The sequence below is a fragment of the Gopherus flavomarginatus genome, chromosome 8 (genome assembly GCF_025201925.1).
Source record: "Gopherus flavomarginatus isolate rGopFla2 chromosome 8, rGopFla2.mat.asm, whole genome shotgun sequence".
Taxonomy (NCBI): domain Eukaryota; kingdom Metazoa; phylum Chordata; order Testudines; family Testudinidae; genus Gopherus; species Gopherus flavomarginatus.
The window spans coordinates 22,151,332-22,177,175 of NC_066624.1; the positions used below are offsets into that span (position 1 = coordinate 22,151,332).

The 25,844-nt window shown below is 46.6% G+C and overlaps 1 protein-coding gene across 7 annotated transcripts in view; it reads right to left on the minus strand.

The window, feature by feature from the left end:
* ARHGEF9 (Cdc42 guanine nucleotide exchange factor 9) overlaps positions 1–25,844 on the minus strand; it is a 317,600-nt gene that overhangs the window by 21,523 nt on the left and 270,233 nt on the right. For all 7 annotated transcript variants that reach the window (XM_050964604.1, XM_050964606.1, XM_050964610.1 and 4 more), the window contains one exon: positions 16,219–16,350. In XM_050964604.1, the coding sequence (XP_050820561.1) occupies positions 16,219–16,350 (132 nt within the window). The remainder of the gene's footprint in view (positions 1–16,218; positions 16,351–25,844) is intronic.

Here is a 25,844-nt window from a genome sequence, read left to right on the forward strand (position 1 = left end):
GAAATAGTTGTGTGTGAGGATAGAATGGCTTACCAACTACAAAACCAGTTTCTCCTCCCTTGGTTTTCACACCTCAACTGCTAGAACAGGGCCTCATCCTCCATGATTGAACTAACCTCATTATCTCTAGCTTGCCTGCATATATATACCTGCCCCTGGAAATTTCCACTACATGCATATGGCGAAGTGGGTATTCACCCACGAAAGCGCATGCTTCAAAACGCCTGTTAGTCTATAAGGTGCCACAGGATTCTTTGCTGCTTTTACAGATCCAGACTAACACGGCTACCCCTCTGATACATAACGAAGCTTACATCACTCTGCTGAACAAATTGCCCTATATCAGCTCTAGAAATCATACAGTGTTGTGCTCTCTTATTGGTCAGTGTTTGATTTTGCAAAGGGACACATTTCTGTTTAGCCAAAGTGAGCAGAGATGCCTCGTACTTGTGTGAACAGTGCAGATAACTTCTGCTATGTTTGTGGTGAAGTGACTTTTGCATCACAAAAGTGCAGTATAACCACTATGGTTAAGAAAGCCTATCACCTTTATTTTGGCTGCAAAATTGGAGATCAGGACAAGAGGTGGGCCCCACACATATGCTGCAACACTTGTGCAACAAATCTTCGCCAGTGGTTGAACAGGAAAAGGAAATCTATGCCTTTTGCAGTGCCAATGATTTGGAGAGAGCCAACAGATCATACCAGCAATTGTTACTTCTGCATGGTGCCTCCAGTTGGGAAAGGTGTGTCAAAGAAGAAAAAGTGGATGTGCATTATCCAAACATTCCATCAGCTATATGCCCAGTACCCCACGGAGAAGGACTGCCGGTTCCTGATGCACCAGAATCATTCTCACTTGAGTCAGACGAGAAAGAGGAAGAGGAAGAGGATGAAACTTCTGGTCCTGAACCATCAACGTCACAGGACCCACATTTTCTCCCATCCTCCTCCTCTGAACCACACCTCATAACACAAGGTGAACTGAATGACCTTGTCAGGGATTTGGAACTACCCAAGGCAGAGCTGTTGGGCTCCAGACTACAGCAGTGGAATCTCCTGGCAGGCTATTAGGGCAAATGGAGCCCATCGATGCTTGCAGACTATTGCTGGACAGTGACAAGAGATGCTCCATTTAATGAATACAAGAGACAAGCCAAGAAGCGCCAAGTAGACACTGAATAGGACTAAACTATGTACATAATAGTTTTTTGCCTTTTCTTTTATAATACATTTTATTTATATAACCCTTTTGCTGATTTTTAAAGTGTTACATAAACAGGACAGGTGAAATATTATCATGTAAAGCAACCATAAACACATGAAAAGACCTAGGTTTACAAATTATGATTAAAACTCTACTATCTACACAATATACATAGACATAAAATGTAAAAACTTAAATATCTTAGAAACAGTAGCCAATCAGTTTTTTTAATTGTCATATTTGAATTCAGCACATCAAAATACATAATAAATATCACATTTTATCTCTGAAGCAGAAGACTTCTCAAAAATTGTAGACCAGTGTTATCTATAACAGAACCTGCCCATACTCCCATGAAATCAATCACAGCTCTCAAAATATAACGGGCCCCTATAATCAATTCACCATAACTAACAACCTCCCCATCAGCAAAATCTAACTACAGTCTCCATATCTAGTTACACACACACATATTTGGTATGTGAATATATATACCCATAGTTAAAAGTTCTGAAACCTAATTATGTCTATAGCAGGGGTCGGAAACTTACAGCACGTGTGCCAAAGGTGGCACGTGAGCCGATTTTTGATGGCACACGGGGTGGGCTGACCCACTCAGCCTGCTGCTGCTCTGGGGTTCCTGCTGCTGGCCCCTTGCCAGCTGGGGTCCCACCGCCGGTCCCACTCAGCACCTGCAGCTGGTCTGGGGGAAGGAACCCTGGGCTGGCAATGGGCTGAGACCAGGGCCGGCTTTAGGCCGATTCAGCCGATTCCCGGGAATTGGGCCCCGCGTCTAAGAGGGCCCTGCGCCTTAGGCGCCTTTTTAATTTTTTTTACTTACTCTGGCTGTGGTCTGCTCCAGGGTCTTCCACGGCCCCGCTTCCCTGACCAAAGCGCTGGCGGGAGCGCGGCTGCCCCATAGCACCTCTTTCCCAGCTGGAGCTCCGGCTGGAGCGCAGCAAGCCCCGTGGCCCCGGCTGGACCTCAGGGTGGAGCGCGGCAAGCCCCGCGGCCCCGGCTGGAGCTCCGGCCGGAGCGTGGCAAGCCCCTGCGGCCCCGCTCTCCCGGCTGGAGCTCCGGGCCCTTTAAATAGCCGCCGGAGCCCTGCTGCCCCCATGCATTCCCCAGGGCTCCCGCGGCTATTTAAAAGGTCCGGGACAGGGTAGAAGTGGGGGTGGCCCGGGCCCTTTAAATAGCTCCCAGAGCCCTGGGATAGCGGGGGGCTTGGGGGCTATTTAAAGGGCCGGGGCTCCAGCTGCCTCCGCTGCACCTCCTGCCCTGCTGGAACCAGCCCCGCCCCCCTGCCTGCAGCCAGCTCTGCACCCCCTGCCCACAGCCAGCCCCTGCCAAACCCCCTGCCCTGTCTCCAACCAACCCCTGCCACACACCCCTGCCTGAAGCCAGCCAGTCCTGCACTCCTCTGTCTCCAGCCCTACCAACCCCTGCTGCACCACCTCCCACCCCCTCCCCTGCAGCCCTACCTGAAGCCAGCCAGTCCCGCACTCCTCTGTCTCCAGCCCTGCCAACCCCTGCTGCATCCCCTTGCGGCCCTGCCTGAAGCCAACCCGCCCCACACCCCGCTGTCTCCAACTAGCCCCGCACCCCTTGCCCTGCCTGCAGCCAGACCCTACCTCCAGTCAGCCCCTGCCCTCCCTCCAACCAGCCCCATGTCCACTGGTGCCCTGTAGTTCCAAGGGCAGTAACCCTGTACACCTGATTCAATGAGGGGGGCAGAGAGCAGCTGGGACCCACATGTGCACAACTCTAGGGAGTGGCGTGGACCCACACATGTGAAATGGCGGTCATTAATAACCAATCAACAGCATATATGATGCAATGTACATAAAATATAATTGTATTATTTATATAGTTATGGAAAGTAAATAATACATGGAAGAAATGAAAGGCTTTTTTTTACCCTTTTTTTTTTTTTTTTTAGTCCTCTCTGCCAGGGCCCCGCCGAAAATGTTCGAATTGGGCCCCGCACTTCCTAAAGCCGGCCCTGGCTGAGACCCCGGGGGCTGGCAGAAGCCGGCGGCTGAAACCCCAGAGCGGCGGCAGGCGGAGATGGTCAGCTCACCGCTGAAAGCCCACCGCAGCCCCACTCATCTTGCTTCCCGTTGGAGTTCCAGTGCAGGCCCCCTGCCAGACAGGGTCCAGGCCTCCGGCCCTGCTCAGCCCTACCAGCCACCAGCTCCACTCACCTCAGCTGCCAATCTGGGGTTCCAGCCGGTTAGCAACTGATCACTCAGAAGCCTGTGTGCAGCTTAAAGTATCCAAATACGTGCCACCAGACATTGGAAAACTCGGCAAGGAAAAGCAAGGGCAAGGATCACACTAAACTGATGAGATCTGTATTTTAATTTCATTTTAAATAAAGCTTCTGAAACATTTTGAAAACCTTGTTTACTTTACATATAACAGTAAATATATATATGTAAAGTATATATATGTATATATATGTATATACTTTACATATAACAGTAGTTTGGTTATATATTATAGACTTCTAGAGAGACTTTCTAAAAAATGTATTACTGGCATGTGAAGCCTTAAATTAGAGTGTATACATGAAGACTCGGAACACCACCGCTGAAAGGTTGCCGACCTCTGGTCTATAGAGTGTATATTTGATTCAAAAGGTTCCCAGCTCCTTTAATGGACTGTGTGCAGGAATTGCTTCTCTCATTACTGCAACGCAACCATCTCTGAAGTGCCCAGGAGACCTTTCTATTATTTGGATTATAATAGAGCCAAGAGGCCCCAAGCAAACTTGAGATCCCAATCATGCTACATGTCGTACATACTCAGTAAGGCATAATCCCCATTCTGAGGAGCGTCTAATGTAAACAGACAAGAGACACAAAGTCTGAGAGAAAGGGATATTAATACTTCCATTTTACAGATACTAAATTAAGGCAGGGAGAAATTATGTGACTTGCCCAAATTCAGACTGGGAGTCCATGGCAGTGCTGGAACTGAATCAAGATCTTCCTGAGTCCCTATCCAGTGTCTAACCACAAGACTCTCCTTTCTAGCTACAAGCTCACAATCTAAATCAGATAACCACACAGAAGACAAAAGAAAACAGGTGTTTGGATGATGAGGAAGAGGGGGGTATAAAGGAGGCATATGAAGGAGGAGAGGGAGGGTGTTTATTTGATAAGAACAGGTGGGACTGTTGCAGTTCTAAGGGGAAGCAAACCAGAATGGCAAAAGGAGGCACCTTTCAAATTAGGTCCTAAATATTTAATCCTCCAGCCCTCTAGAGGGCATAGGTGTGTGCTCATGCATCTGCTGTTCAGTTGATAGATGTGTACCTGTCTTATCCTGCGGAAGGCTACGAGCTCAGGTGGAAAGAGCATTATGTGTTTCATGAACATAGAGGGCCAGGTTCCCAATTGAAATCTCAGTACAAATGGCCAGCAGGACATTCCATGGAACAAAAGAACTTGCGAGCATATAGCTGCTGTGTCAGCTGCCACCCTACCAATATAAGAGTCATGCTGAGTGTTGGAAAGGGTTTGTCAGGATTGTGGGTGGGAGCGGTATGGTAGAGCTCTGCTTCATCTATCCTCCACTGTTATAAGTCAGAGCAGCCTCTCAGCTGCTCTTACTCTCTTTGCAATGGGGACCAGTGCAGACTGGACCTGAGATCAGGGCACCATCCCAACACACAGATGGAGAGGGTCATTTTCACATGAATTAATATGAGTCAATATATCTCTCCTATAAGCTCACTATATAAAAGATACTACTTGCATAATATACATTCAAAATATTTTGTTGCACATGTAGGATATTGGTCTTTCCGCTGAGGATACTTTTTTTGGTTCCCAAACTCTGGTGTGTTCTAATGTGTAAAAGGTTAATAGGAGAGGAAGTATTGTGCAGTGCTTAAAGCACAAGCATTGGAGTCAGGATGCTACAGTTCTAAGCTTGATCTGACAATAACTTGCTGTATGACGTTGGGTGAATCACAATGCCTCTGTGCCTCAGTTTCCCCATCTTTAAAAAGGGGATATTTGCCTACTACACAGGGATGTTGTGAGTTGCAACTAATTAATCTGTAAAAGGCACTTTGAAATGTTTAGAACTGCAAAATATTATAACAACATATTAGCATGTGATCTTAATGGTTTTAGAACGTGAAGATCAAATGGTCACACAGAGAAGGTTTCCTAGGCTGAAAAAGCAAAGCAGTGATGGTAGATGTGATGCTACCACAGCCTATATTGGCCTAGTTTCCCAAATTCTTCCAAATGTTCTTCTGATGGCATGTACCAGGGGGATGGCACAAATGGGATGGGGAAGGTCATGCTACCTAACTAGAAATCTATTGCCAGAATCAGACATTTGAGACTTGAGTTCTGTTTAACTGAACATCTGTAGCAGTAATCTGTTTAAGGTGGAAACTCCATCCTTACAGGTTTTTAAGGCCCGGCTTGACAAATCCTTAGCTGGGATGATTTAGTTGGTGTTGGTCCTGCTTTGAGCAGGGGATTGGACTAGATGACTTCCTGAGGTCACTTCCAACCCGAATCTTCTATGATTCTATGAATTGTGCCTTAAAGCACTTAAGCATGCGCTTAACTTTAAGCATATAAATAGTCCAATTGACATCAATGCTACCTATATACTCAAAGTAAGCAGATGTTTAAACACTTTGCCTGATCGGGCTTAGTAGCCACTGCAGGACTTGATGGCCCAACAAGCTGATCTGATAATCTATGATGCTGTGATTAGCATTGAACTTTAAAAATCTGGCTGGAAGAAAACACTTTGAAGGACAATTTATTTCCCCTGTCACCCCCTCAGCAAACTAGTAAGAAAATGTAATCGGTGGGCTCTGTGGTGCGGGAAGTGAAACAGTGTGTACTGTGAGTAAAGCATTACAGAAGTGGTGGTTCCTTATTTCCACTCCGAAATGTCAGTAAGAAAAGCTGGGAGGGGGTGTTAGTGTTGGTGTGTGAACATGCACTATCCTGAATGGGTGTTGTCAGTTCTGGTATGCAAATATGCTAGGTGATGGGTATGCAAACATTGTTCAATACCCACTCAGGATCTTTGACCTGACCCTTATCTGGGGATATTGTTTTTTTTGTTGGTGGTTATTTTCCCCTTTTCCTATTCACGGAAGTCATCCAAGAGCTCCAATCACTCGTCTTCCACATGATATAATGTGAAGTTTTGATCAGCACTTCAAGGACTTCTGAAGAACTGCTTAGCAAGTTTGGGAAAAAGGGAGAATTGAAGGAGAGATGCAACCCTAGCTCAGCTGTTTTAATTTTCTTTCAAGAAATGTTCAAGGGATCTGGGCAATCTTTCACCTGCTCCCCACATTCCCTGCTCAGCACAAACCTTCTGCAAAATGTCACACTGTTCTTTTGCTGCAATTATGAATGGTGAACTTCCTGCTCGGAACTCTTTATTATTGATATTAATTTATTTGTAGGACCCACAAGCTAATCAGCGATGCAGGCCCCATTGTGCGAGGCACTGTACGCACATATAATGAAAAGACAATGCCTTCCCTGAAGAGCTAGTAATCTAAATGTAAGATAGAGGTGGATACAACAAGCAGACAGAACGAAACATGAGGCAAAAGTGAGATGATTATGATTAGTGTAAAAAGCAGCAATCATAGCACATCATTTGCCTGGCCACTGTCGAGTGTTTGGTAGGCATCATGTGAGAGCTGTGTTTTAAGAAGACACTTGAATAAGAAAACGTTACATAACTGCAAGCTCAGTCATCTTCAGATGTCAGGCAGAGGCCTCAAATTAGCACATGATTATACCACAGGCCTATAACAAACTACAGATATAAATGCAAACTTTGGGGAAAGGCAGATCTGGGTTTTGGAACCAAACCACCAGTGTGGTTCAGGCCCATCTCTGGTGATTTCTAGTTGTTTTGGATAGTGGTCAAGCTGAGTGGATGGGGGAATTCAGTTTTTTCAACTTATTTCTCAACTCTGTCCTCATTTTCCCACCTTGCTGCCTCCTTTTTCTGGCCTTCCTTCTCCCCACCTCCAAAGTCTGCTGTAAGAAATGGGAGTGTGGCACACTACACTATTTTACAATAGGTCTTATGGTATTTTAATTTTTTTCAGTATTATTTAGTTTTGTAAATAAAAAAAACAAAAATCCCCATTAACTATGTTTGGGACCTAAACTACCTGAGTGTGACCCTTTAAAAGAATGAGATCTGCTCTGCTTTGCAGGGACATAAGTACAACATTTTCAAAAGTGTCTTGCTCATTTAACTTGAGGTGCGTTGGGCCTGATTTTCAGAGGTGGTGAGCACCCGCAGCTAACTCTGATTTACACTGGAGATTTGGGAGCTGATATGTCAGAACAGTGAACTTTTGTTCTATCAGACTGTTCACCTAAAAATTAATGAACCTTTTGGAAAATGTTTGGCCTAAATATCCTAAAGGTGTCAAAAAATAAATCTAGCTCCTGCTGACTGGAGGGGAGGGACACGACTAATTATATATACAATATATATATAGTATAATTTCTCCTGTTGGAATATTCTCAGGCATCATGGTGATGGGTATCATATAAGAACTTAGAGTGACAGGCCAAATTTTCTCATTCCTCCGCTGTGCATTGCTCCCATTCCTCCAATGGTGTATTGTGTGTGTATGCTACTATCCGCCTCCACAGCTGGCTGCATTTCAGTGGTGCTATACGCTGGTAATCTGCTTTCGGGCTCGTTTTGTATGAAAGCTGCTGTATAAATGTTTAGCATCATGAAATGGTTTTGTTTTCTATCGAGCTAGGGGCATTGCAGGAACATCCAGCGCGTTTTAATACCGGATATCTCACGAGCCGCTAACATTTGTTTCTAGCACCGAATGTGGACAGTGTAACATGAGACTTAGAAATTAGTCCAGCAAGATTTAATCTGGCCCTGGTCCAAGACTGGAGGGGCCAAATTTATCCCCTTGTGTAACTTTACTGAAGTCAATGGAGTTCCATCAAGGGTTAATGTGGCCCGAGCTGGCAAGTCATGGACTCATGTCAGTGTAATTATCATTCCCTGGATGATGCTTCAGGTGTAGCTCTTTGTTGTAGCTCTTATGACTCCCAAACTTTTTTATGGGTGAAACACTCCATTTCTCCTCTTAGCACTAGGTCAGGCACCTGCTTCACTCACATATCAAGTCAAAGAAATAAGAGGCCACTTTGCTGCTACACTGTCTTTGGGCTAGAACAGTTTAGACTATACAGGAACTCAGGGCCTTTGAACGCATCAGGGAGAGCTAGATCATATTAGAAGCAATAAAATGTAGCATGAACTCCCTGGACACAAATTAAAGCACTCAGCTATTGCCAGAGAATCTCTGTGAAGAGGGGAAGTGCTTGTTACTTGTATCCTCACTGGCTGATATGTGAAGAGAGAGGAACCCAAATCCACTAGACACAAGTTTATGTAATCCCTTCCCTCACAAGGACAGCTGTGTTGGGAGGTTGCCAGATTCCTGCCAAATTATTCAGTTGTGCCTGTCTAGTGAGTTTTGAAAGAGACACTTGATTCATTCTTGCCAATTTCATGAAGCATGGGGCGAGGGGGGGAGGAAAGAGAGGAGCTGAAAGCATTTATGCGGAAATGTTCTTTTGCTCAGTATATTTTGTGGAACAGAGGTGGCATTTTGATGTCTCATTCCACCTAAAGCCCAGTCACATTGTATCCAAAGCAGTGAGGCAAGGATGATTTTGTTTCTAGCAAATTAGCAAGAGGGAGAGATAGGAAACCCTTCTTCGGATACCTCAGCTTATTTTTCTGACTCCTTCAATTTGTTCTCAGGGTTTTCAAATGGTAATGGTGAGAGAACAATGCAGCACGAGGGCTCAACTTTCTGCTCCTGAGGGCAGAGGCCTGAGGTAATTACACCATGGATGAATTTGGCAGTAGGCATTTTGCACACCTCTATTTTATATGAACAGACTAAGTCCCATCCCTGCCTACAACAGAGCACACAGGGCCTGAGGCAGCCTCCAAATTCAGCCCCTTTCTGAATGTTGGCTTTATTGATAACTAACACAATGTAAGCCTCAGCATAAGCTGTCATAAATAGATAGCTAAGGGTTAATGTTCTTTTACCTGTAAAGGGTTAACAAAGGGAACCAAACACCTGACCAGAGGACCAATCAGGAAACAAGACTTTTTCAAATCTGGGTGGAGGGAAGTTTTGGGTGTGAGTTCTTTGTTCTTTGTCTTGGTTCAGTGACCCTCTCGGCTCTGAGAGTGATCTTTCTATCTCCAGGCTTTCTAATCTTCTGTTTCCAAGTTGTAAGTACAAGGATAGTAAGACAATAGGTTTATATTGTTTTTTTGTATTTACATGTGTGTAGTTGCTGGAATGTGTTAAATTGTATTCTGTTTGGATAAGGCTGTTTATTCATTTTTCCTTTTAAGCAATTGACCCTGTATATTGTCACCTTGATACAGAGACCAATTTTATGTCTTTTTCTTTCTTTTTATATAAAGCTTTCTTTTTAAGACCTGTTTAAGTGTTTTTCACTGGTTAAGGCTAAGAAACGAAGGGAGGGGGAAAATCTCTTTGTGTTAGATTTACTAAGCCTGACTTTGCATACCCTCTGGGTGAGGGGAGAGAGAGATTTGATCTCTCGGTACTTGTGTTTCAATGACTTGAAGCAGGGAGTATCCTAGGGTCCCCAGGGCGGGGAAATCTCGGAGGAGGTAAAGAGGGGGAAGGGAAGTGGGTTATTTCCCTTTGTGGTGAGACTCAGGGCATCTGAGTCTTTGGGTTCCCCAGGGAAGGTTTTGGGGAGACCAGAGTGAGCCAGACATTGGAATTTTTCTGGCTAGTGGCAGCGATATCAGATCCAAGCTGGTAATTAAGTTTGGAGGTTTCATGCTAGCTTCTCATGTTCTGAACTCTAAGGTTCAGATCTGAGTAGGACAGTTATGACATAAGCTTCCTCCTTGAGCTTGGCTGGCCCTAGGGATCTTGTTCCCCAGGATACCATCTGTCCTAGCTACTTCTCTAGAGGGCCACACTCACTAACGAGCAGCACCTGCCACAGTGAATTAGCAGAACTTCAGCAGCTTTATGCAGGGTACTAGCCCCGGGTTAGAGGGTGGGTTGACAGAAGAGTCCTTCCCCCTGGTGCATGCTAGGTAAGTAATAAATAATATCAGTTGAACTGATACCTCTCAAAAGCCTGACGTTAAACAGCAAGCCAGGGCACTGGGAGGACTACTCTATGCTGAATCACCTTCCTCAGTCTCCTGGGTTTTCCTTGGTGGTGTCTTACACAAGGGCAGATTAGGCTTGGCCACGTTTAACCTCTGGCATCTGACATGGCCATGACCTAAAATGCCTTGACTGCAAGTGCAATATACAGTCGCCAGGTCTCTATGGTACTGACATTTGAAAGTGATGAAATACAGGCTGACCTGTTCCCCTCCCCCCCACTCACCTCCACTCTGCAGGCTGGAATCAGGAGTGGCTGGCAGCACAGGGGTTTTCATCAAATGCCCCAGTGATGGGGAGAAAAGGATGGAAAACTGTAACCATGCTCCATGTGACAGGAAAACCACCTAAAATAACACAAATGGACTAAGAGTTGTCCCAGCCCTTCACTGTCTTTGCAAGTCAGATTCTAGGAGAGAACTGCAAGGCCCTGTTGGCTTGAAGTGAGAGCAAGGATTTTGTTTTGGCTGGGATGCAGCTTGGAGCAAGGTGTCACCTGTGTGTTTTCAAAAAAGGCTATAGAGGAATTGGCCCGTCTCAAATACAAAAATCTAAGGGCATGGGATTGTCTCTTTAAACTCACTGCATGAAACCTTGTCCTTCAATGGCATTACAGACAGTAAGTAAAACAATAATACTTCAGATGGTCCGCTACTGCTATTAAGCTGCTCACATTCTGCCTCTCACTCAACATCCTTTGCTCCTGGAGCTCAGGGGAAAGACAACCTGGAATTTACATTACATCTTGATTACAACAGACACATTAAAAGTGCAAATGAAATCCAAATGCATTTCATGCAGCCACTGATCTTTTCCGCTCTGTCAGGAGGTGCTGAACAGGAAGCCCCATCTAGAGCAGCTCCACCGTTGACAAAAGGAATGCCTAATTCAATACATAAACATTTTTAACCCTTTGTCTGTTCTCCTGTCACTTCTAATCTGATGCCAATGTGCTTTTGCAACCTTTGGGGAAACCAGGGCTGCGAACCAGAGGAGAAACATTGCAGATCCGCCGTCTATTACACCATATGCCCCTTGAGGACCCCAAGACATAACAAGCTAAGATCATAATTAATACTCTGTGTCAGAATGCCAGAGGTTAAGTGATGTGATTTGAAAATTGAAAGTATCTCTGTGTTAAACTCTCTCAACTTCAGGGAGGGAAGGAAAAGAGGGTCTTTGCCTTTAAGGCAATCTTTTAACTCTAACATCAGTTAGGATTGACTTCATCTCTTGGTAATTAAGGTTACTCTACTGGAATATGTATTATTCTTCCATGGTTATAGACAGATGATAAATGGAGCAGAGGCCAGTGCTTGCCTCCCACACAGTTGATTCCTGTCTTCCCCTCCTACAAGGATTTTCACATTACGGAAACCAACCCCCAGTTTCTTCTGCAAAACCCATGCTGTGGTAAACCACACACTCTACAACCACGTTCCAGTTCAGAGAACAAGAGACAGCAACACTTTTGCTCACATATTATCTCTTTCTTCTGCCTCCGCCATTCTGTTGCTAGCACTTTGGAGAAACAACCATGAGAAAATGGCCTCTCCATTCCCATCCAACTAAAGGTCTGTTGGAACAGTCTGAAGTTAATCGGAGTCGACAGGGAGCGCATTCGGGGATCGATATATCATGTCTAGATGAGACGCGATATATCGATCCCTGATAAATCGATTGCTACCCGCCAATAAGGTGGGTGGTCTGGACGTACCCCCAGTTGCTTCCCAAGAAGAACTGAAAGGAGTTGGGAGAACATGGGAGAGACAAAGAAGACTTTGGTGCTAAACTGAGAAAGCGGATTACTACAGAGACTGGTTTGCTTAATGCAGTAACATGGAAGTCAGTCACTGAGACAGAGTCACATCCTCCATCCAACTCAGTCTACCTGCGGGTAGTTCAAGGGCAGAATTCCTGCATGGCAGCGTGAATACTTGTCATTTTCATTGGTACTATCTTGAGAGAGCAGTGGGCAAGGTGAAGTGAAGCTACGGTGCAGGTTGGTGGAGGCTGGGAATAGGGTAGAAAGCTTTTTTGCTGTAAGTACAAAATGCAATGACCCAAACTGATTGATAAGGGTGAACAAAGACGAGAAGTGCATTCCAGGAAGAAGAAGCACAGCACAAGGCAGTGCTATGAAGAAGCAGCTTGGGAAAAACTGCATTGGAGCTGAGGAGAGAGCAAGACAACATTGCCAACTCTCCCAGTGTGATCACAAGTCTTGTGATAATTAGTGTTTTCCTGAAAGCCCTGGCTCCTGAAGTCACATGACCATGAGAGACCCTCAGCTTCCATTTTTTAAAAAAAGTAAGTTTCAGCCTCTACCACTGGGGAGAAAAGCCTACAAACTTGACCTGATTGCACCCTAAAGGTTCCAAAACCAGAAGGCAAAGAAAAAGAACCCAATCTTACTATATTTTAAAATCTCCTGATTTTTAAGCCAACATGATGATTTTTTGAGGCTCGACTCATGATTTTTCAGGGCATAGGCTATGCAATACTGCACTTGTCTGAACCTCTCTGAATCCTAATCGGCTAATTGGCTGCTTCTTGTAATCCCCAACAGGAGAGCCTGACCCCAGTGTCATGACAACACATGCTGTATATCACCCCGGTTTAAGTCTACAGCATGTGTGAACCCGAACTGTGGGATAACTCTAGTGTCAATCCCTTATTCAGACAATCTTTTTAAAATAATACTCAAGGACACTGTTATAAAGAAGGAAGAATGTGCTTAAAAACACACACTTTTAAAAAAAATAAAAACTGGATTTTTCGTGTAAGCAAGGGTACAAGATTAACATCATAAGCACAATCAATAATGCACAGACAGAGGCAGGTACTGCAGACACACAAAGGGCCTGTAAGCCTGTGTGGCCATCCTGACCTGGAGGGATGGCTTCACAAGATGAGCGGTTATTAGTCACCAGGGACACTACCTTCAACTCTTAACCTCTGTTCCGTACAAGAGTGCCAACTAGTACCACTAGTGCTTGTGCATTTTCCAATATGAATTCTTTTCCTCCAGGAAATGGGCTGATACCCACTCGATGGGCTAGGATAGACCTCAAAATGATTAAGGGTCTTGTTCGATTCTCCTGTGAAGACATGCATGGAATGTGGTATTCTCCAAACCCTACTGAGTGGAAGAACTGATATATACAAGCGAAAGGAAGTGCCAGAACGAGTGAATAAGGGGAGAAGGTGCTACTGGGTGAACTTAACAGACCCAATCCTTCTGGCCACTGAGCACCCTCAGCTCCCAGTGACCTCACTGAAGGCCTATGTCTGATTCCAATGGGACTTGAGGACTTTTGGCATCTTTCAGGAGATGCTCATTACCTTGCATGAGCAGGCCCGATACAAACAAAACTGAATTTTGCTTTAAGAAATTAGAAATTCAAAGTCACGGTGGAAGTTTAGGAGCTAAGGATTAAAGTTCAAATCAAGCTGCTTATACCCTCGGTCCCAGCTTGACTGTTCTCTGACCGTAGGAGTTCATTTTACAGTGCCAGGAAGAGTGTAAAAGGAAAAGCAATGAGAAAGAAAGAAAAAAAAATCTTCAGAAAGCAGAAATTCAGTCAGCTGTAACTCAGAAGGAAAAACACCACCCTCCTGAATTATCCAGGCCACAGCTCCCCCTAGCACAATGCTGAAGCAGTGGTTCCATAGTGACTCAAGAGCCATCCACACCATTTCCTCAGTACCTGGGTATTCCTTGGAGGGCTCCCATCCACATTTTGACCATGCTCAACCCTCACTTTACATACGAGACCTGACAAGAACACAGCCTGAGAAGGCAGGGCTGTGGCATCCGTGGGTTATTCTCATTCACAGTTGCAGTTGATCCAAGGGACTCCCCCTGCATGTATATCTACAGCACAAAAGTTGATGAATTCCAATCTCTCAGAAGACAGAAATATCCAGGATTGATGAGCTCTGTCACTTCAGACACTGATGCTTTCCTGAGTCTTTTGTCAGAATAATGACTCAAGATTATGTTAATGAGACTAGAACAACATCACAGGCTGATAGGCAGGGGGCTTCCATTATGACAGCATCGTTTACAACAGGGTGCCAGCCACTGGTACATATGTCAGTGCTGACACTAAAAGGTTACACGATTGGCATGCTGGATCACCCTTCCCTACCTTAATGATGTGCCTCCATTCAGATGTGTGCCTAATAAGCCACCAAGGAGCTTGTGCTGGTGGTTTCATGAAGCTTAGGTTTAGACCACACACCACTGTGATGACAGGCAATGCCAGCCTTGCATAGCCCAGAACTTTGCTTGGTGTTACCTCTGGAGGCTGAAATGACCATTATATTGAGTCCCTGACCCGTCTGCTCAAGTGCCAGGTTTCACAGTTCATACAGAAATGCTGGAGTCATCTGATTCCAGATCATACACTGCAACTGACACCCAAAAATGAACGTGGGGCAAAGAGCCAAAATAAAGGACACATGAGAAAATGAGCAAGGCACACAGCTGACAAATGGAGGTGGGATTTGCTGCTAGTATAAAAACCTCTCAATGTGTTATAACCTCTGTTCTGTGATTTAGTGTTTCTGGTGTCTAGAATGCACAAAAATAGAAGTGCAGGCTGGCCAGATCTGGGTGAGATGAGGGAAATATGGGTCTAAAATGGAGGGACAGACCTCATGCTGAGGAGACTGCTCAACAGCGTTTGAGTCACTGTTTTCCATTCCTCGGGATGCTTTGTGTGAAAAAACAACTTTTTGCTTCTCCACTCAGGGTGTCAAGCCATCCAGCAGAGTGGATTTTTTTGCTCATTTTACAGCAATTTTCAGGTTTGACCACATGGGTGTTCAGTGCCTGCCACAGGTCCTAGGGGAACAACTGCAGCATACAGTCAGAGCTTTTACGCTTCTCTCAGAAATCGACAAACATCTCATGCACGTATTTATAGGTCTCATATGGGAAATGCTTCATAACAGAAATATTTGTTCCACAGGAAAAACAGCAGCCATTCCCCTCACCAAGACCTTCCTCCGTTCCCTCTGTCCATTTCCCTCACTGTGACCTTCTCCAGGACTTCCGACTACTGCAACTTTCCCCTGTGATTCCATCCATTCCCTCACCGTGACCTTCCTCACTGACCCTTCCCATCCATTCCCCTCAATGTGACCTTGCCCTCTGTCTCCTCTGCCTATTCTCCTCACTAACTTTCCTCTGCCCCTCCATCCACTCCTCACTGTAATGCTCACCAGTCTGGCCTTCTACTATTTCCCCTTCAGTGGGACACTCATCCTCACTTACTTTCCTCCCCTATTACTTCCTGCTTCCATTGCTCCCTCCCTGGAACAATCAGGACTTTTGGACTTTTTCTTGGCCAAATGCTTCCCAGTGACCTCTGCACCCTACATCATCACGTCCTGCCAAGATATCCTGAAGCTCTGATGCAATGTTATAACATCATTATGTTTCATGGCTCTAATGTCTGGTTTTATGACCGCTGAAAATTCCGGCAGGCTCCACCTAATAAAACTGGGACAACCCAACAAATCTTGAGACAGCCGGAAACCCTGTTTCTTGCAGTCTCCCCTCATGGTAACTAGCCTGGAAAAATAAACTGTTTGGTCTAAATTTCAGCTCTATTCCCTGCCTACTTGCCACATTTCCTTCTTTGTGAGAGTTCCTATCTTCCAGGCCTGAAAAATGTTTTGGGATGGCTTCATTTGAAAGATGCTCAGCACTGAATGCCTCATTCTCACTGTGCCCTGAACAGCACTGATTTCATGTGGGTTTCATTACCTTTTTGCAGAGAACCATCTGGTGATCAAAGAGAAAGAAAACGCGCTGCTGGTTCCGTCCATAAGGCTGGTAAATCCAGGACATCTCCCCAGTGTAGATCAACTCAGAGCTCCGATCTAAGATGTCATCTCCCTAAGGGGCACAGAGAACGAGACAGAGTGAGCCACTTTGCCAAGCCGGATGTATGCAGGCATATGGGGTAGAGTGGAGAGAAGCGCTGATTCCGAGGGGATTCTCCTACCACTAGATACATCAAAGCACCACACTGTTTATTTTTTAACCAGAAAACTAGAGGGGAAAAACTAAAAAAAACTGATTTGGGGGAAATAAAGAGAAAAATGCAGAGATTTTGTTCCTATTAATTGATTCAAAGTGAAGAAGAGACAGCAGCACCGTCAGAACAATTCCCCACTCAGGTTGCCAAACCCTACTGCCCCCCAGTGTCCCCTGCCAGGGCCAGAGGCCCCCTCCTACACCATAGGCTCCCTTCTCAGGATGCCAGAGCCCTCATCTTCATCAATGCCCCTCACAGGCTGTGAGTATCCTCACTGCCCTTCACAGGCTTCCAGAGCTCCCTCCATCACAACAGGCTCCCCTCACAGCCTGCCAGTGTCCCTGCTTCCCATCACAAGCTGCCAGAGCCCCCTTTCACCACAGTCTCCCTTCCATGATGTCAGTGTCCCACCTCCTCATGCAAGCTGCCTGAGTCCCCCTCTCCCCAGGGTGGTCAGATTCTCAGCTATGGAGGCTTTCAGAAGAAGCAAATAATGCAGGTTCTGAGGGGCTACCCTCAGGCAGGGCTGTGAGGGAAACCACCCACTCTTTAATTTATCAGAGCTGTCCTGTTCAGGCCATCAGGGCAATTCCCTCCTTCCCCCTGGGCAGCATATCAGAGCCCCTCCACGCACCGGCCACTGGAGCAATTTCCCTGTTAGACCCCTCTCCCTTCAGGCTCTCAGGAGATCTCCTCATCTCAAGCCCCCCATGTAGGGCTGTGCATCACAGTAAACCAAAGGTTCCCTGCCTCCTGGGGCTGTCAAAGCCTTTCCTTATAGATTGTTAACCACTCCCCCTTTGCAGGGGATTAGAGCCCCCAGCCCAAGCTCGTTCAGGGTGGCAGCGTCCATCCCCATGCGCTGTCAAAGCCCCCCGCCGCAGGCTGCCAGAATGCCTTCCCCCTTCTTTTCTCCCCCTCAGGTTAAAGCTTGTTTTCTTCTCCAACATTTTTTTTAAAGGACTCATAAGCAGATGGTCTTGAAAACACAGCTCCTCTCCCACTCTGAGAGAACAAATCCATTCACCCTCTGCTAATTGGGCTGAGATTTTGATTTTTGGGGGAGGAGGAGTGTTTGAGTTAATTAAAATCTATTTATTAAAACGGGTGAATTCTCCACCACCTGCGCTGTGTATCTGTCTTAGTCTGTGATCCCTAGACGCACCTCTTACTTTGAAGCTTAACAGGCAGATTCAGAAGGGTTCTGGCTACAAGGCCGGGGCAGGACTGAGAAGCAAGAGTTAAAAAGTGAGTAGACGGTTGTTTGGATCTGGATCCAGATTAGGTTCTGGATTTGTGGCTGGATCGGGGCTCAGTTTAGGGTTAGACAATGATGAACAACAGCTAGTAAGGCTTCAGCCTGATATGGTGGAAATCTTGTGGGAATAGCTGTTCTCGTGCCACTTTAGTCACATCCAAATGGGGTCCAGAAAACAGGCTCTCTTCTGGATTTGCATGTGCAGGTGGAACCAAAATTGAATCCTTCCCCACAGTTTCTTTGTGGGGGGAGGTTAGACTGGAGACCCAGTTCAGGCCAATCTGTAGTTAAGATCGCTCATTTATTCTAAATGAATGTTTGGGTCCAGTGACAAGGGAAAATTCACTGAGTCATAGCTGATGCATTGTCACGGCGTGTTCAGTTCCCACGGCTGCAGCAACTGCAACACAGCTCCTGTGCAGCCTTAGTGAGGTGTTTCTCTGTCTATCTTGCGCTCATCACCAGGGTCTCTGTGCACCTCATGAGAGCTAGTTGAGCCCTGCACACTTGCACAGAGCAGGGAGTAGAGCTGTTTGTATGTCTTCTGGCACCTTAAATGAGTTCAAAATCAGAATTAGGAATTAGGCTCAGTTGCCTGCTAGTTAGAGCCTTCTGCTTATAGAGGCCATGAGTTGCATGCACGTTGCTGAGGCTCTACAGATAGAATAAGGAACCTTGAATAAGGAACCTCTCAAAAGCCTGGGGGCTCCAGAAATCACTGCCCTTGCTTAGAATACATCCAGTTATGCAACGAGGGAGGATTCATACAACCCCACCGATAATAATTTCTCATTGCAAGGAAGAGGTTGCTTGCTAAAAATAAAAAGCAGGCTCTGGGAGACTGGTTTACTCCAGTGAGAGCATCCAAAGCCTGAGGATACAGAGAGGACTCTGTAAATACTTCTACTTGATTAGCTGAATCCAAACTGTGTAGTCCCTGCAAGGGATGTAAAAATGAGATCTAAAATTATAGGGTTTTTATTACATTGTGTATGCTGGGGAAACAATTTGAACCGTGTATCAGCTATAAATAGATGCATTCCAAGGTTTTGTTTGTTAGGAAAGATGTATTGCAGTTAGCTTTAAATTAATTAATACACAACTGACCAGTTTTCATTACACAAGCAGCAGCACACAGGGAGGCATGCTTTCCCAGCACAGCCCTCCTAGCATTCCTTCTGCAAGCACAGCAAGGGTATGTCTACACAGCAGCCGCTTGACCTAGCGTGCTAAAAATAGCAGTGCAGCTATGGTGTTACAGGAAGCGGCTTGGATGAGCCGCCAGAGTACATGCCCAGGGGAATGGGTGGGTTTGTACTCAGGTGTCTTGCCACGCTGCTATTTTTAACACGCTAGCTCTACATGAGCTAGCATGTGTCTGTCTACCCACACTGGGAAGCCTGCTCCCACTTGCTTTGTAGACATACCCTAAAGGTACGTCGGCCTCTCCTAACAGAATTAAGCTGGGATGCTGAGGCTAAGGGCCTGTGCATTTAGGTTGTATAGTCTAGTCATGTGGATGGAGGCAGCCAGCTCACGTCCACCAGTGAGGAACTCTCTAGTGACCATTTAGTATTCAGCACTGAACAGTCAATGCTGGCATGTGGTTTCCTCTAGTCTTAAGCAAAGCCCCAAAATCGTCTTCATTTTCTTCTCCTTTTCCCTAAGCAGCCATGAGCCTAGCTCTCCTACATAACCGGCCTCATAGATTGAGAAAAATTGCTAAAGACAACAAAGGTAGAACCTCAGCAGCTGTGACTTGGCATAACTCCATTGACTTCAGTGCAGCTCGTCCAGTTCACAGCACCTGAGGATCTGGCCCAACAAATCAATTGACTCAAAAGTGGGGGAGGTCCGAAATCACTCAGGGCCACGTTGGTAGACCCGGCGCACGAAACTGCATTCACATAATTTATTTCGGTGGCTGTGTGTGCAGCTTCCATTGACGTGTTTTACAGTGGTAATTATAGGCAATTACGGCAGCAAGTAGGGGTATTTTATCATAGCAACTGTACATTCAAATTTTGTCTGAATTTTCTGAAAATTTGGCCCTTGTTAGGGGTGAAACTCAGTTTCTAATATGTGTGGTCGAGCAACTGTGAACCAACCAATGTAATGGCTCTGCAAAGACTAATACATAGCCTGGATCTGATCCACATCCACCCAGCCTAAAAGGTGACTATGCCTGTGTGCGTGTGTGTGTGTGTACTTTGAGTCCCATACACAGACTATGGAGAGGTATGTGTCCTGCTCCAAGTTAAGTGTAGAAAAAAGAAAGACAAATTCTCAGTTCCTCTTCAAGCCATCATGGGCAGGGCCTGAGCACTTAGCGGGCAGCAGGATAGACCAGAAGGTCAACTCAGTTGGAGGCTGAGACTGTGCTTCATGCTTCCTGTAGGCTGCAAGCATCACAGAAGTGACACACAAGGTCCGGAGGGCCAGTTCCAAGGGCTGCAAGGGAGGGGCTATGCCTGTGTGACTGATGAAAGTTATCAATCATCAGCTTCCCAGCTATGCCATAGGTGAGCATTGCTTTCCATAACCAGGCAGTGGAGGAAAACTGGGGATGTGTGAGGGCTTCATATAATGAGCAAAGAAGAAATAGGAGTTGAGAATAACAGCATTACAGGGAAGAACCCTTTAGCGTGGGCAGAAGAACATTATCCCCCACATGACCAAGACGACCTCTGAATAAACATTACCAAAGGCTGGGGAAAGATGCTTAGCTTCTGAAAATCATTCACCCACTCTCCGTCCCCGTCCCCATCCCCATCCCCATCCCCATCCCCAGCCCACCTCCTGACACAAGTCCATGCTATTACTGCCAGGCAGAGAATCTCCTTTCACTGAGCAGGGCCTTTTCTGACTGACACTGCTGTGCTCTAATTAGTGACTGATAATCTGATTGGTGCTCTGGGTGATGAAAAGATCAGAAAAAGAAAAGCAAGCGAAATGTCGTCCTTTTCATCAGGCTCATTTTTGATGCCTTCTGTCACTGAGGGAAAAAAAATCTGTTTCAGTCCCAGATTTGATTTTTCCCAGGAGCTTTTCTCATCAAGCTGCTCTAGCTTTGAAAACAATACATTCGTTGCATGCATCATTTTTTTATGCCAGTCTTTGGGTTCAATAATGCAATATTAAGCTGAAGCCAACTATTGTATATTACATAATTAAGGGCAATGTGTCTTCCATTAGAGGATCCATCAGGAACAAGAATTAAAGAAAATTTAAAAGAATACAGTTGTCAATTATATTTTTCTTATTCCTTTTTTTCCTTCATGTGAATCTAAGCCCCTTGGAAACTGCTAAACTGACATGCCAGAGAATCCAGGGTGCAAATGTCTAGGATTCTACTGAGACTGAAGTCCTTTGTTTATGGAATGGGCAATGACAATTCAAGCTTCTTTTAGACAGATGAGCTAGATTGTCTCTTGTGTCAAGCGTTCTGCCACTGGCGTAGGGTCTTTCATGGAGCCTATACCAGTGGAGGATTTTAATGGCCAGGTGGAGTTCTGACACACTGTCTTCTGCCTTTCACAAGTGCCTACATTACAGGGGAGGACAGAGTTTTATTGAACTGCTGCCACAGAAGCTGCAGAGAAAGCCCCAAACTCTGCATTCTTGTGGTTACCAGTGAAAGTGGGACCACTATTTCATCCTGTTTCAATCTGGTTACAGAGATACCTTTAAAAGAACCTCTGAGAATATAAATTTCTATCGGAATATAACAACTTGCAGGTCTATATTAGTACCTATATGTTTCCCATTACTGTAGTATGTGAGCCCCTCACAGTCGTAATTAGGCTTGGAACGATTAGATTTTTTATCAGTAAATGTTGGCAAATGTCAGCTTCACCATACACAGATATTGACTTTGTATATTTTGGCATGTGATGTTGACAATTTGTGTTTTAATAGTTATAAAGCATTAACTTTTTGAATCTCAACATGTACTGTCGTTAACTAATTATTGTCTGACCATCCTCATAATTTCTCGCCATTGTGAATATTGAAATCAATAAAAACTGAAAAAAATGCTTAAAAATAAATATCTGTCAAAATTATAAAAAAAATAATAAAAATTGAGTTCTGCCCAGCCTCAGTGTAATCTTTGCCTTTAATGAGTCATATGGAGACCTACTGACATTCCCAAGTCAAACAGGAAGTCTATGGCAGAGCAAGAAAGTGAACACATGCCTCCTGTGTCCCAGGCCAATATCTGAACCAATGGTCTATCTTTCCCCCCAAATTACCTTAATTGAGTCTCTGTAAATGATGAGACTAGACATAAATGGAGGTTTGCTTTTCTGCAAGACTACTAACCTTGTGGGAATGATCTCTTCACTACATTACCCACTGGCCACAGAGTACATTACAAAAGGGTGTGAGTCCAAGAGGTGGCCAAGGAGGTGACAGGCTGCTCAGGGTGGAACTTGCTTGACCTATTTCGAGTCTGAGCCAGATGAAGCTTGGCAAGTTGCTGTGAACTGGCTCCAAGAAACTTTCATGTCAGTCTTGCCTACTCACTTCTGAATGTCAGCAGCTGGGTCTGAGAGCATTTAATGACAGGTAAAGGGATGACACTGAGCAAAGGGAAATGTAGGTCAAACATCAGGTGAGAGATATCACAGGGGTTCTCAACCTTTTTCTTGCTGAGACCCCTCTCAACATGCTATAGAAACTCCAGGGCCCAGTGAGGGAGGCAGACCTTGAGGCTCCTGGCTGGGGAGGGCCCTTGGGAATAGGCATAGTTTTACCTCTATTTTGGAGTGGAAAGGGCTGGAGGGGCTCAAGCCAGCTCTGCACAGCAGGGTCCAGAGAGGGAGTGCCCCCCATGACTCATTCAGAAGCCAAGCAGCCTATCTGGGCTGTGGGGAGCACACAACTAAAAAATATAATTCAGGGCACAGGCAGGGGGGAGCTAGGGGCTGTGTGCAGGCAGAGGGTAGCTCAGGGTGCAGGCGGGGGGTAGCTAGGGGCTGTGTACAGGCGGGGGGGTAGCTCAGGGTGCAGGCAGGGGATAGCTAGGGGCTGTGTGCGGGCAGGGGGATAGCTCAGGGTGCAGGCAGGGGGTAGCTAGGGGCTGTGTGCGGGCAGGGGGGTAGCTCAGGGTGCAGGCAGGGGGTAGCTAGGGGCTGTGTGCGGGCAGGGGGGTAGCTCAGGGTGCAGGGAGAGGGTGGCTAGGGGCTGTGTGCAGGCAGGGAGAAGCTCAGAGTGCAGGCAGGGGGTGGCTAAGGGCTGTGTGCAGGCAGGGGGTAGCTAGGGGCTGTGTGGGGGCAGGGGAGAGCTCAGAATGCAGGCAGAGGGTGGCTAGGGGCTGTGTGCAGGCAGGGGGGGAGCTCAGGGTGCAGGCAGGGAGTAGCTAGGGGCTGTGTGGGGGCAGGGGGGAGCTCAGGGTGCAGGGAGGGGGTGGCTAGGGGCTGTGTGCGGGCAGGGGGGAACTCAGGGTGCAGGCAGGGGGTTGCTAGGGGCTGTGTGTGGATGGGAGGAGCTCAGGGTGCAGGGAGGGGGTGGCTAGGGGCTGTGTGCGGGCAGGGGGGAACTCAAGGTGCAGGCAGGGGGTCGCTAGGGGCTGTGTGGATGGGAGGAGCTCAGGGTGCAGGGAGGGGGTGGCTAGGGGCTGTGTGCAGGCAGGGGGGAGCTCAGGGTGCAGGCAGGGAGTGGCTAGGGGCTGTTTGCGGGCAGTGGGGGAACTCAGGGTGCAGGCAGGGGGTAGCTAGGGGCTGTGTGTGGATGGGAGGAGCTCAGGGTGCAGGGAAGGGGTAGCTAGAGGCTGTGTGCAGGCAGGGGGGTAGCTCAGGGTGCAGGCAGGGGGTAGCTAGGGGCTGTGTGTGGATGGGAGGAGCTCAGGGTGCATGGAGGGGGTAGCTAGGGGCTGTGTGCAGGCAGGGGGATGAGGTCAGGGTGCAGGCAGAGGGTAGCTAGGGGCTGTGTATGGGCTGGAGGGGCTCCCAATGCAGCTCCCAGCTTCAGCAGGGTGTGGGGAGGTGTGCTTGGGCTCCTGGCTTCAGCCCCCTGCTGCTCCCGGCTTGGGGCAAGGGGAGGTTTGCTGGCTTCAGCCCCACGCAGCTCCTGGCTTTAAAAGGTTGGGGGACTGCCGGTGCAGTGGCACAAACTGCTCTGCCACACCAGTATCAGTCCCGCGCCGCTCATGGCTTCAGCGCCGAGGAGCACTGGGTTTCAGCCAGGGGGCCCTGAGGACCCCCGAAAGGGCTCGCGGACCCCTGGTTGAGAGCTGCTGAGCTATCAGACTGTGAACCAGCCTCCCAAGGGAAGTGGTGGAAGTCCAATATTCTTAGTCATTAATAATTGAACTGGACAAAGCACTAGAGAATTCAGCATAGGCAGGGACAGCATTTTTTAGGTTTATTTATATTTTTGGAATTCAGAAATCAGGTGATATTCTGTTCTAGTCAGATCCAGAGGTCCGCAATCAGGGCTAGATTCATGTCAGCTGTACCAGCATATATCTGGAGTTACACCTCATTAAAATGATTGGAATTGCTCCTGATTTACAATACAGTAGGTGAGATCAGAATCTGGCCCCACAGTCTTTAGTCAGCTAAAGCTCCCATTGTCACCAATTTCTAGGACTTCATGTGCTGGACACTAGAGCATGGCTATCATCTGTTATCAGCAAAGCAGAGCCGTCTTCTGAGCATCCCTTCCCAATTTCCATCATTATCGCTGCACAGGCAGCACCTGCACACATGCCAGGCAGTGTTGTAGGAGCATTGAGCTAAAGCTGAAGAGAAAGGCTATATAGGGCTTGGGTGAACCATCTGATGAAAAATCAGGCCTTGTTCAACCAAGGGGCATTTACATTTTTCAAATGTTGACTCTAAAGTTAACCTTCAACACTGAATCAGCTGGAGAATCCGGAGGGCTAAATTCACTGCTGACATACGCAGACACAACTCCATTGACTTCCTGGGAACTGCATATACGTAAATCAGCTGTGAATTGGGCCCTGAATGTTTCTTATTTTAGGATCAGCAGCATGTCTATAGTCCCAATATACCCTCCTTTTGTGAGTCCTAGGAGTATATGAATATTGAAGTAACTAAGATCTAGATTCACATGGGGAACTTGATGCATTGCAACAACCAGCACTGTAATATTTACATTTTAAATGCCTTTCTGCATCATAGCATTCGCAGCCCCGAGTTAGGCGACAGACTTCCCACCAATGCATGGAAAGAATCAGGCCCCTAGAAAAGGGACTCACAGCTGTTGGCACACTGAGCCAGGGGCTGTCTAAGCTAGCCAGTAGGAAATCTCAAGGAGAGGTTTGGGGCCTAATCCCTGCTGCTCAAGGGGAGTTGGGTGCTTAACTCTATACTGGAGTGAGATGCCTATCTCCACCCATGACTCTCAGTTATGAAACCTCTCTTGGAGTTAGGCACCTAAGCCAGGTCAGCCCTTTCTCATGAAAAATGGAGGAGATGGTGGCAGTGCCTCCCTTCTATCCTCCCCGCGAGTGCCCTAACCACTACGCTATTCGGTATTCTAAGGTGGGGCTCATTCTCTCCTGTTGATGCTGTTCCACTTTATATGAAATACTTAAATAATCACTGGGGCAGAGTGTGTGAGAATAACTGTATAGCCCAGTGGTTAGGGCGCTCCCCTGAAGATGGGAGTCCAGGGTTTAAATCCCTGATCTAATCCAGGCAGAGCAGGTATTCAAACCTAGATCTTCTACAACCTGGGTGAGTGCTTTAACCACTGGGCTATTCAGTATAAGGGAGGGGTGGCAGGATCACCCCCATGATGATGATGAATTAGGTGTGCTCTGAGCATGCCTGTTGGATCAGGACCTGCAGCAGAGGAACACCCACTTTGTCAATTCCTGCAGGGCATAGGTATAAGTTAAGTGCTGTCCAGCTTGGCGGTGTCAGGATTTAGGAGGGTTTTGCACATTCCCATCAGCAGAAAATGAGGGGACTTTACTGATAGAAATTTATGCACCTAGGGACTTTAGGAACCTACAAGGTTAGGCGACAGCTGAGTGAAGGTTTTGTGAATGCCAGTGACACCTAAATGTTGGACGTAGATGCTTAAAAAGGGAAGTTAGGCACCTACATTCTCCTTGTG